Genomic DNA, 16,418 nt, shown 5'->3' with positions numbered 1-16,418 from the left:
TCTATCTATCTATCTATCTATAATATTTTAATTAATTTGAACCTTTATTATATTTTCGAACCAACGCTTAAGCCAGTCTATAACGTCATAAACCATATGTCTGTAACGTAAGTAAATAGGTGAAACTTATATGACATCATTATATTCTTTCAGTTCAACGGGCTGGTTCATTATCTTCTCTGTGCTTTACTACACTGTGCTGTGCTTTTACCAGGGGGATACCACAGCAGTAAACTTTGAGAAGGGGGCTGGTTCATTATCTTCTCTGTGCTTCACTACACTGTGCTGTGCTTTTACCAGGGGGATACCACAGCAGTAAACTTTGAGAAGGGGGCTGGTTCATTATCTTCTCTGTGCTTTACTACACTGTGCTGTGCTTTTACCAGAGGGATACCACAGCAGTAAACTTTGAGAAGGGGGCTGGTTCATTATCTTCTCTGTGCTTTACTACACTGTGCTGTGCTTTTACCAGGGGGATACCACAGCAGTAAACTTTGAGAAGGGGGCTGGTTCATTATCTTCTCTGTGCTTTACTACACTGTGCTGTGCTTTTACCAGAGGGATACCACAGCAGTAAACTTTGAGAAGGGGGCTGGTTCATTATCTTCTCTGTGCTTTACTACACTGTGCTGTGCTTTTACCAGGGGGATACCACAGCAGTAAACTTTGAGAAGGGGGCTGGTTCATTATCTTCTCTGTGCTTTACTACACTGTGCTGTGCTTTTACCAGGGGGATACCACAGCAGTAAACTTTGAGAAGGGGGCTGGTTCATTATCTTCTCTGTGCTTTACTACACTGTGCTGTGCTTTTACCAGAGGGATACCACAGCAGTAAACTTTGAGAAGGGGGCTGGTTCATTATCTTCTCTGTGCTTTACTACACTGTGCTGTGCTTTTACCAGGGGGATACCACAGCAGTAAACTTTGAGAAGGGGGCTGGTTCATTATCTTCTCTGTGCTTTACTACACTGTGCTGTGCTTTTACCAGAGGGATACCACAGCAGTAAACTTTGAGAAGGGGGCTGGTTCATTATCTTCTCTGTGCTTTACTACACTGTGCTGTGCTTTTACCAGGGGGATACCACAGCAGTAAACTTTGAGAAGGGGGCTGGTTCATTATCTTCTCTGTGCTTCACTACACTGTGCTGTGCTTTTACCAGGGGGATACCACAGCAGTAAACTTTGAGAAGGGGGCTGGTTCATTATCTTCTCTGTGCTTTACTGCACTGTGCTGTGCTTTTACCAGGGGAATACCACAGCAGTAAACTTTGAGAAGGGGGCTGGTTCATTATCTTCTCTGTGCTTCACTACACTGTGCTGTGCTTTTACCAGGGGGATACCACAGCAGTAAACTTTGAGAAGGGGGCTGGTTCATTATCTTCTCTGTGCTTTACTACACTGTGCTGTGCTTTTACCAGGGGGATACCACAGCAGTAAACTTTGAGAAGGGGGCTGGTTCATTATCTTCTCTGTGCTTTACTACACTGTGCTGTGCTTTTACCAGGGGGATACCACAGCAGTAAACTTTGAGAAGGGGGCTGGTTCATTATCTTCTCTGTGCTTCACTACACTGTGCTGTGCTTTTACCAGGGGGATACCACAGCAGTAAACTCTGAGAAGGGGGCTGGTTCATTATCTTCTCTGTGCTTTACTACACTGTGCTGTGCTTTTACCAGGGGGATACCACAGCAGTAAACTTTGAGAAGGGGGCTGGTTCATTATCTTCTCTGTGCTTCACTACACTGTGCTGTGCTTTTACCAGGGGGATACCACAGCAGTAAACTTTGAGAAGGGGGCTGGTTCATTATCTTCTCTGTGCTTTACTACACTGTGCTGTGCTTTTACCAGGGGGATACCACAGCAGTAAACTTTGAGAAGGGGGCTGGTTCATTATCTTCTCTGTGCTTTACTGCACTGTGTTGTGCTTTTACCAGGGGGATACCACAGCAGTAAACTTTGAGAAGGGGGCTGGTTCATTATCTTCTCTGTGCTTTACTACACTGTGCTGTGCTTTTACCAGGGGGATACCACAGCAGTAAACTTTGAGAAGGGGGCTGGTTCATTATCTTCTCTGTGCTTCACTACACTGTGCTGTGCTTTTACCAGGGGGATACCACAGCAGTAAACTTTGAGAAGGGGGCTGGTTCATTATCTTCTCTGTGCTTTACTACACTGTGCTGTGCTTTTACCAGGGGGATACCACAGCAGTAAACTTTGAGAAGGGGGCTGGTTCATTATCTTCTCTGTGCTTCACTACACTGTGCTGTGCTTTTACCAGGGGGATACCACAGCAGTAAACTTTGAGAAGGGGGCTGGTTCATTATCTTCTCTGTGCTTCACTACACTGTGCTGTGCTTTTACCAGGAGGATACCACAGCAGTAAAGAAGGGGGCTGGTTCATATCCTCTTCTCACTGCACTATGATTTTACTATGGAAGCATATTTCATAAACATCTCAAACCAGGGTAAACTCTGTTAAATATTGTAGTATAATCATGGGAAAAACTACAAAAATAACGTGGCAAACATTGCTAAGTGTATTTATAACCGGTACACTCCATACAGCCTATGCAGTCAGCTTTCATTTTAAAAATGTAGACGAGGAACGCGTGCAGTTGTGCTTGTCCTGTCTTTCCACGACCTGCCATTTTCTGTAAACAATTATTTACATGATATAATAACATGGGCCGGCGGCATGTACGCACGCTGTGTTATTACATCCTCTGTGCGGATTATAACGCAATGTCTGGTCACAAACACTAGCAATGATTGTTTGTGTTTTTACCGCTTAGTTTTTGACAAAAATAATAAAAGTAAACATTTACAAGAAGTCGTTATCTTCAGCTGACTGGACTACAAGCCCCAGAATGCACCCGTGCCCCCCTGCTGCGCAGAACGCTGGGTACTGTAGTCTTTTTTCTAACTTGTTTGCTTTGAGTTTTTCTTGCGAAAGAGGCGTAGCGAGAAAGCCTCGCGTCACGTTCAGGAGCGCTTCGTTTGCTGTTTCGGAAAAAAAAAAAAAAAAAACCAGCTGAGTCATTATTATTCTATCAACCGACCGTGAAGTTTTGCAACGCTCTGCATTTCTCAAGTTTCAAAATCTGAGGAGTAAGCAGTCATTTCATGTCATGTTAGGACCCAGTTGTCTGTTGTAACGCTTAAGAGATAAATACATACTGTTATTAAAACACACACGCACACACGCACACACACACACACACAAACGCACGCACGCACGCAGGCACGCACGCACACACACTTCCCAATAATTTTCAAAAACTCTCATATATTCTCAGCTAAAACTGTAATAAATCAAAGGGCCACACAGCCTACAATACACAGCTGTAAAATCAGCTTCCTTTGTGTCTCTCAAGCTGTCTCACATAAATACCCCACTCTCTTTCCTTTCTCTTTCCCTCTCTATCACTATCACCATCCTTCTCTTTCAGCCCTCCCTCTCCCTCCCCCCAATGAACCAGCCCCCGTCTCAAAGTTTACTGCTGTGGTATCTCCCTGGTAAAAGCACAGCACAGTGTAGTGAAGCACAGAGAAGATAATGAACCAGCCCCCTTCTCAAAGTTTACTGCTGTGGTATCCCCCTGGTAAAAGCACAGCACAGTGTAGTAAAGCACAGAGGATAATGAACCAGCCCCCTTCTCAAAGTTTACTGCTGTGGTATCCCCCTGGTAAAAGCACAGCACAGTGTAGTGAAGCACAGAGAAGATAATGAACCAGCCCCCTTCTCAAAGTTTACTGCTGTGGTATCCCCCTGGTAAAAGCACAGCACAGTGTAGTGAAGCACAGAGAAGATAATGAACCAGCCCCCTTCTCAGAGTTTACTGCTGTGGTATCCCCCTGGTAAAAGCACAGCACAGTGTAGTAAAGCACAGAGAAGATAATGAACCAGACCCCTTCTCAAAGTTTACTGCTGTGGTATCCCCCTGGTAAAAGCACAGCACAGTGTAGTAAAGCACAGAGAAGATAATGAACCAGCCCCCTTCTCAGAGTTTACTGCTGTGGTATCCCCCTGGTAAAAGCACAGCACAGTGTAGTAAAGCACAGAGAAGATAATGAACCAGACCCCTTCTCAAAGTTTACTGCTGTGGTATCCCCCTGGTAAAAGCACAGCACAGTGTAGTAAAGCACAGAGAAGATAATGAACCAGCCCCCTTCTCAAAGTTTACTGCTGTGGTATCCCCCTGGTAAAAGCACAGCACAGTGCAGTAAAGCACAGAGAAGATAATGAACCAGCCCCCTTCTCAAAGTTTACTGCTGTGGTGTCCCCCTGGTAAAAGCACAGCACAGTGTAGTAAAGCACAGAGAAGATAATGAACCAGCCCCCTTCTCAAAGTTTACTGGTGTGGTGTCCCCCTGGTAAAAGCACAGCACAGTGTAGTAAAGCACAGAGAAGATAATGAACCAGCCCCCTTACCGGGTGCAAACCCAGTACATCACGCTCTTCAGAGCCAGATCTCTTTACCAAAGAGACAGGCTCTCCCTTGCAAGAGCTGTTACACACTTGGGAAAGTTTCAGTGCATCACCTCATTTCCACCACAGGGGGGCAGTCTTGTACCGCTTTTTTTTTTTTTTTTTTTTTTTTTTTTTTTAAATACTGCACTGCTTCAGAGCAAATACAAATCTAATGCAGAAACAGAAATACAATAATAATAAAAAAAACCCTGCGGACAGCAGACTCTGACCTGCAGTTCATCAAACCGCAGCAGTCTTGTGTTCTTTGTTTCAGTTCTGTAGTTCTGTTCCATTTATTATACAGCTGCCATAAAACAACAGAACCACTGTGATAAAAAAGCTTATATAAATTGCATTATTGATAAGACTGAATTGCTGTGTGCGTGCGTGTGTGTGTGCGTGCGTGCGTGCGTGCGTGCGAGAAGCTCATTTTAACGCAATTCTGATCAGCGATGTGTTTTGAAATTGTGTTAAAAAAGAATAGAAATTGGAATTGGGAATTGAATAAAAAAAAAAAAAACATATGCCAAGATTTTTTCAATTATTATTATTATTATTATTATTATTAGAAATGATCCAAATGTACAGTAATAAACAATATGCCACAGAATCAAGTTTATTGATGTATTTTTTATTTATTTTTTAATAATGAAGAACATGCTGGCGTAATTTCACGCAACAGAGTTTTGATATAGAGACAGTTTCTATACAATTTCAGAGGGTCTTCTTCAAAGGCTAAATAAACACCACGTGTTATATTTGCACCAGCATGGCTTATTCCAGCCCATTGATATTTCTATTACAATTCCAATAACTGTCCATCAAATCTGATAAACCAATGAGAAATCTCAGAGAAACGCACGAGCCTTTTAAGGTAGAAGGAACACGTGCGTCCCACGAATAGAAACGATGCGCGCTTTCTTATTGTTTGCAACGAGGTGCACGAAACAGCGGGGTTTAAAATGAAGTGTCAGACTGGATCTGATCGTCCAAATGGACAGTTTCCTCCTCGTGATTCCTGAGTCGCTCTCAAAGGTATTTTTTAAGAAGAAACTATTTGAACAGCAAGCGCTTGATTCCTTGTGTACCTCGAAGGGTTAAAACAGGTTCAGTTCTGTGTGCAGCTCTGGGCAAAAGTTTTGCCTCATCTAGAATTTTAGGACTGAGATATTATTTTTAAAAAAGCTATATGAACATAGTTTACCTCTTTTATTTAACATCATGTCATCAAAGAAACTATTAAATGATATAGAAAAAAAGTCTACCATTAGGAAGCCGTAATACTGGTATATTATTTCATGTTAGATTTTGAAATGTCACATTTTTCAACTTTTTGTCAGTTTGTATGGGAAAATAACAAAGCGGTGTGTAATTAAATATGATTCATTATTCAGCCGGTTTCATTCGACTTTATGAAGTCGACATTTGTTAATTCTACAGGGTGTTGCAAAATGTTTGGCCAGTTTGGAAAACGATTCAAAACTTGGAGGTGAGGAATGGGGTCTGAGGACAGCTGACCATCAGACTCCCCCTGATAATGATCATTTTAAACAGATATTAATCGTTTGAACTTTGCATCCGTTACAAATCACAAGCAAGCAAGAAAAAAATAAAAACTACTGTTGAAAAATTATATCAAGGCGCAAAACTAACATCAAAACACTCCAAAGGATTCATTATTATTATTATTATTATTATTATTATTATTATTATTATTATTATTATTATTATTATATGCGTCTCTTCTTTCTGTTCTTCTTCTGGGATTCAAACTCCAAGCTCGCGTAGGTGACCAGGTTGTCCTCTTCATCTCTCCTCTGCAAGAGATCAACAGGGTTTATTAAATAATATATCATCAATAATATTACAGTATATACCAATAGCGGAACCTCCCAGCCAATAACTTTCAATTGGGATTCCAAATCCTGTCACAGGAGAACAGGACCCCACTGATGCACGGCGCAGCCGGCCGCGGATTGGCTTCATTATGAACCCTTTCAGCTATTTTCTAGATTTCCTGCACGAAAGGGGTTCAAATCCAGGACGGCCCTTCTGAAAGCCCACCGCTCTTATCACAGGACAGCTCTTATCAGAATACGCAGTGAGGGGTCTTTTCTGACTTGGTTTAGGTCTTACATGCTCATATATGGTGTTGTATTTACCATTCGTGGGCATGTAAACCCTTCTTCCAGCGCGTAAATCACGCGTAAACCAAGTCAGAATAGAGCCCTGAATGCACGAGTATCAAAAACCTCAACGCCGTCTCAGATTGTACTGATCCCCCTGGGGCACTCGACGCCGTGCGCTGAAGGGATCGCTTTACTATAGACGCGAAACACTGAATCCCATTGACTTGCATACAATACAATACAATGTACATTTCTATAGGATCAGAAAGCGCTTCACTCACGCACGCGCACACACACACACACACACAGACGAATGCACGCACGCACAAACACACACAACCAATTAAACCATTGAATGAAAAACGGTTTAACACAAAATGCTATAAAATTGAAATTAAAAAAGTGACAAAAAAGTGGTTTTAATTATACAATTAGAAAGCAACTGAGATAAAAAGCGAGTTTGTAAAAAAAGAACAATGAAAAAAGTCTAATGCATGAACTGAATATGTCAACTTTACCTTTGTATCTCCGCTGCCGGGGGTCCTTTTGTAAATTACACGCGTGGAGTCTTCAGTGGACGCTGGGAATGCAAATTTGAGACGTCACTGACAGAGTCTCAGAACGAGGCTGAGTGTCTATTGAATACCAACAGCGTCTCCCCGGGCCGCGGTAATAAGCGGCAGGGAGAAGCGGCTGGAAACAGCCCCGCGGGTAACCTGCTTCTTAACGTCTTTCTTATAATACAGACACTGTGTAACCTTGCTTAAGAACTGCACAGAAATGAAGCCCGTGCACTCTGCAGTAATACCACCTGCTGGTGTAGAAAGAGAGACCCGACCCCTCCCCTTCATCACAGACCACTGGGGTCCTAATATCTATACACTCTAAAAAAATGCTGGGTTATTTTTGTAACCCAACCATGGGGTTACGTGTGTTGGGTCACTTTGTTGGGTTGTTTACCGTTCCGAGCAGGGACAGATCTTACCCCAGCGCCTGGGTTATTTCTCTTAACCAATCACAATCAACTCCAGGTAGCTCGAGCTTCCCCAGGGGCTCGCGAGTGTGAAAAGTTGTTCAAATTTCTCCTGAGGTGATTTGAGAACGGGCAGCCAAGATTGAAAGTCACAGCTACAGGTAACTGTCATATATATTATTATTATTATTATTATTATTATTATTATTATTATTATTATATATTTTTCTAATGTGGGTTTATTGTGTATCATGTTAAATAGGTAAGGGTATACACAGGTAAACGGCGTGTACCCGTTTTTAAATTTGGGCAATATGGCGTTTATCCACTTCTCATAAGTAGGGTTTCTCATTTTCTGTGTTTTCCAGTTGCACCGATTTTTCGCCTCTCCTTTAGAATTCAGTTGATACCCGTTAAGCCATTCGTGTATCTCAATCACATCCTGAGAAACGCGTCAATAGTAAAATTGATTTAATTATTTATTTTTTTCCCTGTGAAACAACTAAATGGGCTTTTAAATCGTAAGTCTGACTTTTTCATTTCAAAGCAGAAGCGACTCTTCTTATGTAAATACAGTCACGCACAACGATTGTGAGTCCAGCATCAAATACTTTATTTTTCATTGTAGCTTTGATAAAGATGTGTCGTTATTAACACGTTGCGATCTCGTTTCTGCTTGTTAATCAAAAATTAAAGCTTAATTTGGTTGTTTCACAGAAAAAAAACACGTAAATCAAATCAATTTTGCTATTAACTCGTTTCTGAGTTGTGATTGAGATACACGAATGGCTCAACAGGTATCAATTGAATTATTAAAGGAGAGTTGAAAAGTCGGTTAAAGTCGAGATATTTGAACGGGGTCTGTGTTGTGTATCTGCGCGAGACTGACAGCTGAGAGCTCTCAGTCAGAACTGCGGCGCGAGCAGGGGGCGTGGCCACTGGACTGCGTGTTCTCTGTGTGTGTGTGCGTGTGCGTGTGCGTGTGCGTGTGTGTGTGTGTGCGTGCGTGTGTGTGCGTGTGTGTGTGCGTGTGTGTGTATGCAACAAAACTACATAAATACAAAATACATTTTAACAACGTCACCATTATTATTATTATGTTTTATAATACTAATATAATATTAATAACAATATTTATCACCATCGTCATAATAATAATAATAATAATAATAATCATTTTGAAAGTGTTTCTGTCAGTAATGAAATCATATCTGTAGAGATTTACAATGCGGTGCACTGACTCGCTAGCCCGCTGCAGAACCATCACTGGCTGTAGCGCTATAAACTCGCACCGGCGCACAGGGAGGGAGCGGCCGGGACGGTACCTGGTTTGAAGCGGCGGCGGGTCCACAGCGCGCAGCCGCAGAGAGCCGCGGAGAGCGCGAGGAGGGAGACCCCGGAGAACACGGCGTACTGAACCAGGCACCGCTCTGCAACCAGACCTGGGTTCAATTACAGTTACAGCAGAGTTGTTTACTGACATTTCAATTACAACTGAGTACAATTTCAATTACAATTACGTTAAAGTAATTACAATTAGAATGACAGTTACACTAAAAAGTAAACAACTCTCCACATTAACATGTTTACTCTGCTTATCCTAAATAACCCAAGCAATGATAATAATCACAGGTACAAATACACAAACATAAAGCTTGTATCTGTTTCTCAAGCCTGTTACAGCCTATTCTTTTTTTTTTAATATAAATGTTAGAAAATAAGAGTTTTGGTGGTCCAGTGTTTAGAGAAAGGGGCTTGATACCAGGAGGTTCAAATCCCAGCTCAGCCACTGACTCACTGTGACCCTGAGCAAGTCACTGAACCTCCTTGTGCTCCGTCCTTCGGATGAGACGTACAACAAACGAGGTCCTATTGGAAGTGACTCTGCAGCAGACTAAAGACTGGGAACAGATGGAAGTTATTGATCAATTAAGCAAATAACTTGTTCAATTAAGGGAACTCTGGTCATTGGGCCAGTTTACATGCTGGGAAAATGTCATGACTTGTTTAGTGTCATGACTTATTTAAGGTGGTACGGTCTGGATTACAATTTTAGTTTTGGTTTATGTTTAGTTCATGTTTGAATACAAATGTAATACATTATACAAAAATCAAATACAACATGAAGTTTCAAAGCAGGAATTGTTAAATTAAACAAAACAAAATTATCAAAAATTATGATTCAGCCATACCACCTTAAATAAGTCATGACAGTAGACAGATAAATCATGACATTTCCCCAGAATGTAATCCAGCCCATTGAGGGCTGAAGAGGGTAGTTCATTTTTTGTACCAACTGATCTCTAAAGGACTTCATTTAATAAATCACCTGCTTAATTGATCACAGTGAAATTCTTCCAGGTGTTAAGAAATGGATGATTAAAGGTTACCTATAAAACCTGCTGGATAGGGGCTCTGCAGGACCGGGTTTGGGCAGCACTGGTCTAGTCTCTGTAAATCGCTTTGGATAAAAGCGTCTGTTAAATGACTCATTAATGATAAAGAGTCGAAAGGGAGAGATTACTGACCCGCCCCGTGAATCCCAGCGTATGAAACATTCCCGCTGCGGATAGAAGTGTTCCAGTCCAGCTGTGCTTCGCATGCGCACTCAGCCCCGCTTCTCCACGTCTCCACTGGGATTGTCAGGCGGCTTGTAGCGGCGTAGTTCTCTCCGTCTCCCTGTCCCTCTCCGCCCTCCTTCACTTTGATCCCGGAGCTCGGCGTTCCCTCCGCCGTGAAGTTACCGGAGATGAACCACCGGACCCGGACCGAGGGCGAGGAGAGGCCCCGGATTAGACACACTAATGTCAGGGTCGCCTTGGAATCGGGCGCGCTGCCGGAGACAGCCAGGGGGGGCAGGATAGACACTGACGGATTCACAGAGGAATCATCTGAAACTTAATGAAATAATAATAATAATAATAATAATAATCTGTATTTAATTACATTTATAGCATTGAATTTATAAGGCAATCAGGGTATTTACATTCAATAATAACTTGCGCTCTCTAATATATTTTAATAAAACGTTTGGCAACACTACATGCAGCGTCTCTAATTACTGTGTATTTACAATAGCAGTTACTTAGTAAATACAGGTATGAAGCATCGTGTTATTATGCATAGTTACAATGTAAATCTCTGTGCTCGATATAACCCTATCCTTAACACTAACCCTATCACTAACACTAACCCTATCCCTATCACTAACCCTATCACTAACACTAACCCTATCACTAACACAAACCCTAACCCTAACACTAACCCTATCCCTAACACTAACCCTAACCCTAACACTAAACCCAACCCTTTTCTGATACAATTGTGTAATTACATGCATCTTGCAAAAAGCTTTGCTTGTTAAGTTAATTCATATTAACATTGTAATGATGTGTAAGTGCGCGTGTATTTATAAAGTATCTGCTATGCAAACACAGAGTAATCAGAGACACTGAATATAAAGTGTTACTGAACGTTTCTCCAAAAGTATGAATTGATTATCGTACATATTTAAATATTATTATTATTAAGTCAGTGATGCAGTATAAACTCACCTCCAGACACGATCACAACGGACGCGTTTGAGAATCTCAGAGAGCTGCCACTCACTTCAGCGCAGTAATATCGCCCGCTATCGTTTCTCTGCGTGTCCCGTATTGTTAGCGTGACTCTATTGCTCTCTACGGTGCGGGTGATCCTGCATTGGGAGCCCGGATCTCCGCATTCACCAGGGAACGGCTCGCTCAGTCCTCCGCTTGCGTTGTCTCGGAAACAGCGGAGCAGATCTGCAGATTCGAGTTTCCAATCGAAGACACAGGGGACGGTAACCGGCTCTCCGACCCGAGCGAAATAATAAGCGGGATTTGCACAGAGAAAAAGAAAAACTGCAAGAAAAATAAACAAATAAATTATCAATAATAATAATAATAATAATAATAATAATAATACACAGACAGACAGCATGGGTCAATTGCAACGCACTTGTAGATTCAGTACGGAGCTGTGCACTAAGCTGCAGACTGGCTAATATACGGTACAATCTCGGGATCATCCCCAGCTGCGTACTAACTTATACCAATTGCAACGAAAACAGATGGGGAACAAAGTTGTGGACTCGCTGATTGGTTCCAGCTAATTCTATTTTAAGAGTGTTATTTTTCTAGCGCAGTGTTTCCCAGCCCCGGTCATGCGGACCCCTCTGTGTGTGTCTGCTGGTTTTCATCCGAACGGAGCTCTCCATCACTGAACCAGACCCTTCATTCAAATGATCATTTGCTTAATTAGACCTTTTTAATTATTGTTCTCAGCTCTTAAACAGTTCCAGAGTTCGAGTTGCTTATAAAATGTTACAGCTGACTTGAAATACGCAGCTGATTAAGAGCTGAAAACAAGTCAAAAGGTCTAATTAATCGAGAGCTCATTTGGAATGAAACCCAGCAGGGGGTACCGAGGACCGGTTTGGGAAGCCCTGCTCTAGAGGGGAACAGCAGCTGCTTTGGGTTCGTTGCAATTGAGACACATTTTAATACGCAGCTGGGGGTCTATCTTGAGCGCCTTAGTTCATGGCACTTGGTATTAACTTCGGTGCTGGTTTAGTCCCGTCCTCCGTACTGACCCCGCGATCATCCCCAGTCAGGACGCTCCTTTTGGTTCGTTCCGATTGACCCAGGAATGTTATTGCAAACGTTGCGTGGAGAATAGAAATAATACTTTAAACACTGTAATGGATGAATTATTTTGCTAACTGCATATTTCAGTGTTGAGATCATCCACCTGATTGCAATAGATACAAATACATTTAAAAAACAAAGCTAGATCCCTTTACGCGGTCGTTTTAAACATCACAACATGAAGTCTTACCTAGAGCAAATATTGAACTGAATTATACCTTTTGATTCGTTGCGATTGACCCAGAGATATTATAATAAAACAGGACTAATGTTGAGGATGCATCTCCTATAGAAAGGTATTGCGCCATGCGATTTAAAGAAGAATTCTTCCAGTAATTGTAAACACTTTACATGAAGTGTCTCTGATTGCTGTGTATTTATATACATGCTTAGCATTACTTACACATAGTTACAGTGTTTTTATGCACACTTACAATGTACTTAGTGTGTAAATCTTTTTGCACGATATACGCAAGCACAGAATTGTATCAGCAAAGCGTTAGGGTTAGTGTTAGGGATGGGGTTAGTGATAGGGATAGTGTTAGTGATAGGGTTAGTGTTAGGGATAGGGTTAGTGTTAGGGATAGGGTTAGTGTTAGGGATCGGGTTAGTGTTAGGGATAGGGTTAATGTTAGGGATAGGGTTAGTATTAGGGGTAGGTTTATATCGAGCACACAGATTTCCACATTAAGTACATGGTAACTCTGCACCATGCCATTGTAATGATGTGTAAGCCCACATGTTTGTGAATACAGTCATTAGAGACACTTCATGGAACGTGTTACCGAAAAACAATATTTAGAACCACATCGTTATTCAATGAACATATACCTTTTAATAAGGGTTTGGCAATGAATCAAAATCTAATAATAATAATAATAATAATAATATATCATAAAATATTTAACAGCAAAAGTACACTATCATTGGCAACAGTAAATTGTTGTCTACATACTACTACTACTACTACTACTACTACTAATAATAATAATAATAATAATAATAATGAAAAGCGACTTGCCTTCAGAATAGAATGTTGCCACAGTTAGAATGCGGATCATTCTATTACGCACTAAGCGCTCCATTGAGACAAGGCGCTCGTTTGCAATCCGCCTCACAGGGCTCTGCAGACACGGAAAGAAGCGCGGTGCTGTGTGGATCAGACAGGCGTGGCGGTCGAGTCTGGTTCTGAGGGGGAAGGGGACCTTACTGCGCAAGTGAAGAGAGGCTGTCTGTTATTTCCTGTCTCAAAACACTCAAAACAATACTTAGATATATTTATATATAACAAAAGATTTTTTTTAAAAATGCATGGGTGGTTTTTGTACCTTATTGATCGATTCGTCCATCTGAAACGACCACGTGTTGGTGCTGATCTTCAGTGGAAAATAATAAACCACAAGCACTGAAACCCGAATTAACGGCCATTGTGCGGGTCGATACCGTTACACACACACCCTCCCCCCACATCGCTCATGTCACTGAGTCCTGGGACCAGGTGCCTTTATATTACAATTACAACAGAATTTAAATAATAAAACAAATATCTGACAAACAACAGAAAGGTAAAGAATGAATATATCTGAAACGGTAAAGCGACTTTACGCACACATTTGAAAAGGGCACCCTAGACCAAATACTATAATAATAATAATAATAATAATAATAATAATAATAATAATAATAATAATAATAATAATAATAACGTTCACTTCATCATTAATAATCTCAAGACACTCGTGCATTTCATTGTGGAGTCTGGAAGCTTGTCTTGATGTAGAGCCGCGGATTGTTTTAGTTTTTACAATGCTTCAGCGTGCATTGCCGTGCGTCGTGGAACAGGCTTATTAAAATCCACATGAAAATATGTTGCTATTGTAGTCAATAGGGGATTGCAGCTCACTGCGCCGAGTTAACACGCAGAGTTTGCATTTCATTTTCAGTCTGAAACAGCTCCTTTAAACAAATCGTTCAGCAGTGAAAGGGGCGCGTTCATTACAGACTGCTCCGGTTCTGTTTTATTTCCAAATGCAATTAACTAACAGGTCGTGTTTAATGGTCGCTTCAGCGCGTCGGTGTTGTCGAATTTGTTTCTCGTTTTATAACAATTACATCCCCTCCTGTTTTGAAGCACACAAATCCGGCACGAGATTCTAAAGGCTCGCTGAGTCGCTGCTGCAACCGGACACCTCGAGTCTTGCGTGGATCTTTACGCGTAAAGCGGCACACATTATATTGAACTGTATGGTTTTAAAGATACCATAAGCGTTTTCAAAACAGCTTGAATATAATAAAATATGAACTATATTATATATTAACTATATTAGTATTAACTATTAACCGAATAACTCCCTTAGTAAAATAACAAATGCCTTTATTAGCAAATTCTGCAATGCGCAATTTCTTTCGCTAAAAAAGCCTGTTGTGTCTCGTATTAAAAGACGGATCAATTCATTGATCATATTTTGTGTCCCTCAAAATCAGCTCGTGTTTTGTTTTTTATATGCTCTAAAAATAAACACGTTGTGGTCATTTCATGAATTCATAAAGACGCGCAAACAAACCAACATAAGACAAATAAGATACATGCACGCACCCTGCTCTAGTGTTTCCATGTGGGCACGCGTGTATTTTTAACTCGTGGTTCTGTTGCGGTCAGCAGGTGTATTCAGTTATTCTGTCCGCTCATGTGTATCTAGATAGAGGCTGTGGAGCGGTTTAATGCACTCTGCTTTCACAGGGGTATTCAGTCTGACTCGTGGTCTCAGCAACAACCCACAACGAGCTCTCTCAGCGCGAGGTGATTTTCCACTAGTCTGCAATCGACAGAAGGGTATTTCTGCACGAAGGCGGCTCCTTTCTTTCATCAGATATGAATATGGCACGTCAGCATATGCATGCTTCATATCTCGAGCGTGCGTGTATGCAGGGTTAGAATCGGTGCGTTTTTGCATGGGGGAGGGGGGGAGGAGTTTGAGCGCTGCTTTAAGTTAATAGTTTAAACATTTGTCATCGTTTCAGGACGAGTTCTGCTAGATATGCATCCCATTTTATTGCACGAACGATTTCTCTTTTTTAGAAAAAAAGGTAGGCTTTCAAAATCAGGGCATTCGCGTTCAGAGCAAACACAAAATACAAACCTTGCCAAAAGCGCCGGAGTGAGGGGCGGCCAAAGCGGACCCGTTCACTCCGGGTCTGTGTTCCAAACCCTGTTCAAAATCGTTTAATTATCGAATCGATTAAATAACCCCCCATCCAGATCTCTGGAGTAGTTCATTATACTGCTCTGAATTATAACTACTTCCCGTATCTTGTATTTGATTTTACTCTTATCTGTCTCCTTATTCATAATTTTTCTAATTGCTCTTGTTTAAAATCATTCTCATCTTTCACTACGTGCTCTTAACAGACTTTACTCGTATGAGTAAATACTGTTACTATGAGTTAACTGCTCTTAGTCGAACTCGCTCCTAATTGTAATTATTTACTGTATTCTCTATTTTACTCTTGTTTGAATATGATCTTATTTGCTACTGATTGTATTGTTCTTTATAGCTGCTCTTATCTGTAATGTGATATTCTTGAAATGTATTTTTGTTTACGACTGTAAGTCGCCCTGGATAAGGGCATCTGCTAAGAAATAAATAACTAATAATAATAATAATAATAATAATAATAATAATTCTGTAATGTGATATTCTGTAATGTGATATTCTGTAATGTGATATTCTGTAATGTGATATTTTATAATGTGATATTCTGCAATGTGATATTTTGTAATGTGATATTTGTAATGTGATATTTTATAATGTGATATTCTGTAATGTGATATTTTGTAATGTGATATTCTGCAATGTGATATTTTATAATGTGATATTCTGTAATGTGATATTCTGCAATGTGATATTTTATAATGTGATATTCTGTAATGTGATATTTTATAATGTGATATTCTGCAATGTGATATTTTATAATGTGATATTCTGCAATGTGATATTCTGTAATGTGATATTCTGTAATGTGATATTCTGCAATGTGATATTCTGTAATGTGATATTCTGCAATGTGATATTCTGTAATGTGATATTCTGCAATGTGATATTCTGTAATGTGATATTTTATAATGTGATATTCTGTAATGTGATATTCTGTAATGTGATATTCTGCAATGTGAT

The 16,418-nt window shown here is 40.7% G+C and overlaps 1 gene segment (V, D, J or C); it reads right to left on the bottom strand.

Moving 5' to 3' along the window:
- Positions 1-5,080: 5,080 nt before the first annotated feature.
- On the bottom strand, positions 5,081-11,695 carry LOC117965042 (M1-specific T cell receptor beta chain-like). The segment is given in 6 exon segments: positions 5,081-6,288; positions 7,119-7,180; positions 8,899-9,015; positions 10,102-10,464; positions 11,128-11,457; positions 11,555-11,695. Coding segments are annotated over 6 exon segments (1,029 nt in total).
- Positions 11,696-16,418: the final 4,723 nt, after the last annotated feature.

The sequence above is a fragment of the Acipenser ruthenus genome, chromosome 35 (genome assembly GCF_902713425.1).
Source record: "Acipenser ruthenus chromosome 35, fAciRut3.2 maternal haplotype, whole genome shotgun sequence".
Classification (NCBI taxonomy): domain Eukaryota; kingdom Metazoa; phylum Chordata; class Actinopteri; order Acipenseriformes; family Acipenseridae; genus Acipenser; species Acipenser ruthenus.
Note: the sequence above shows the minus strand (reverse complement) of the source record. Positions and strands in the feature narration are given on the sequence as shown.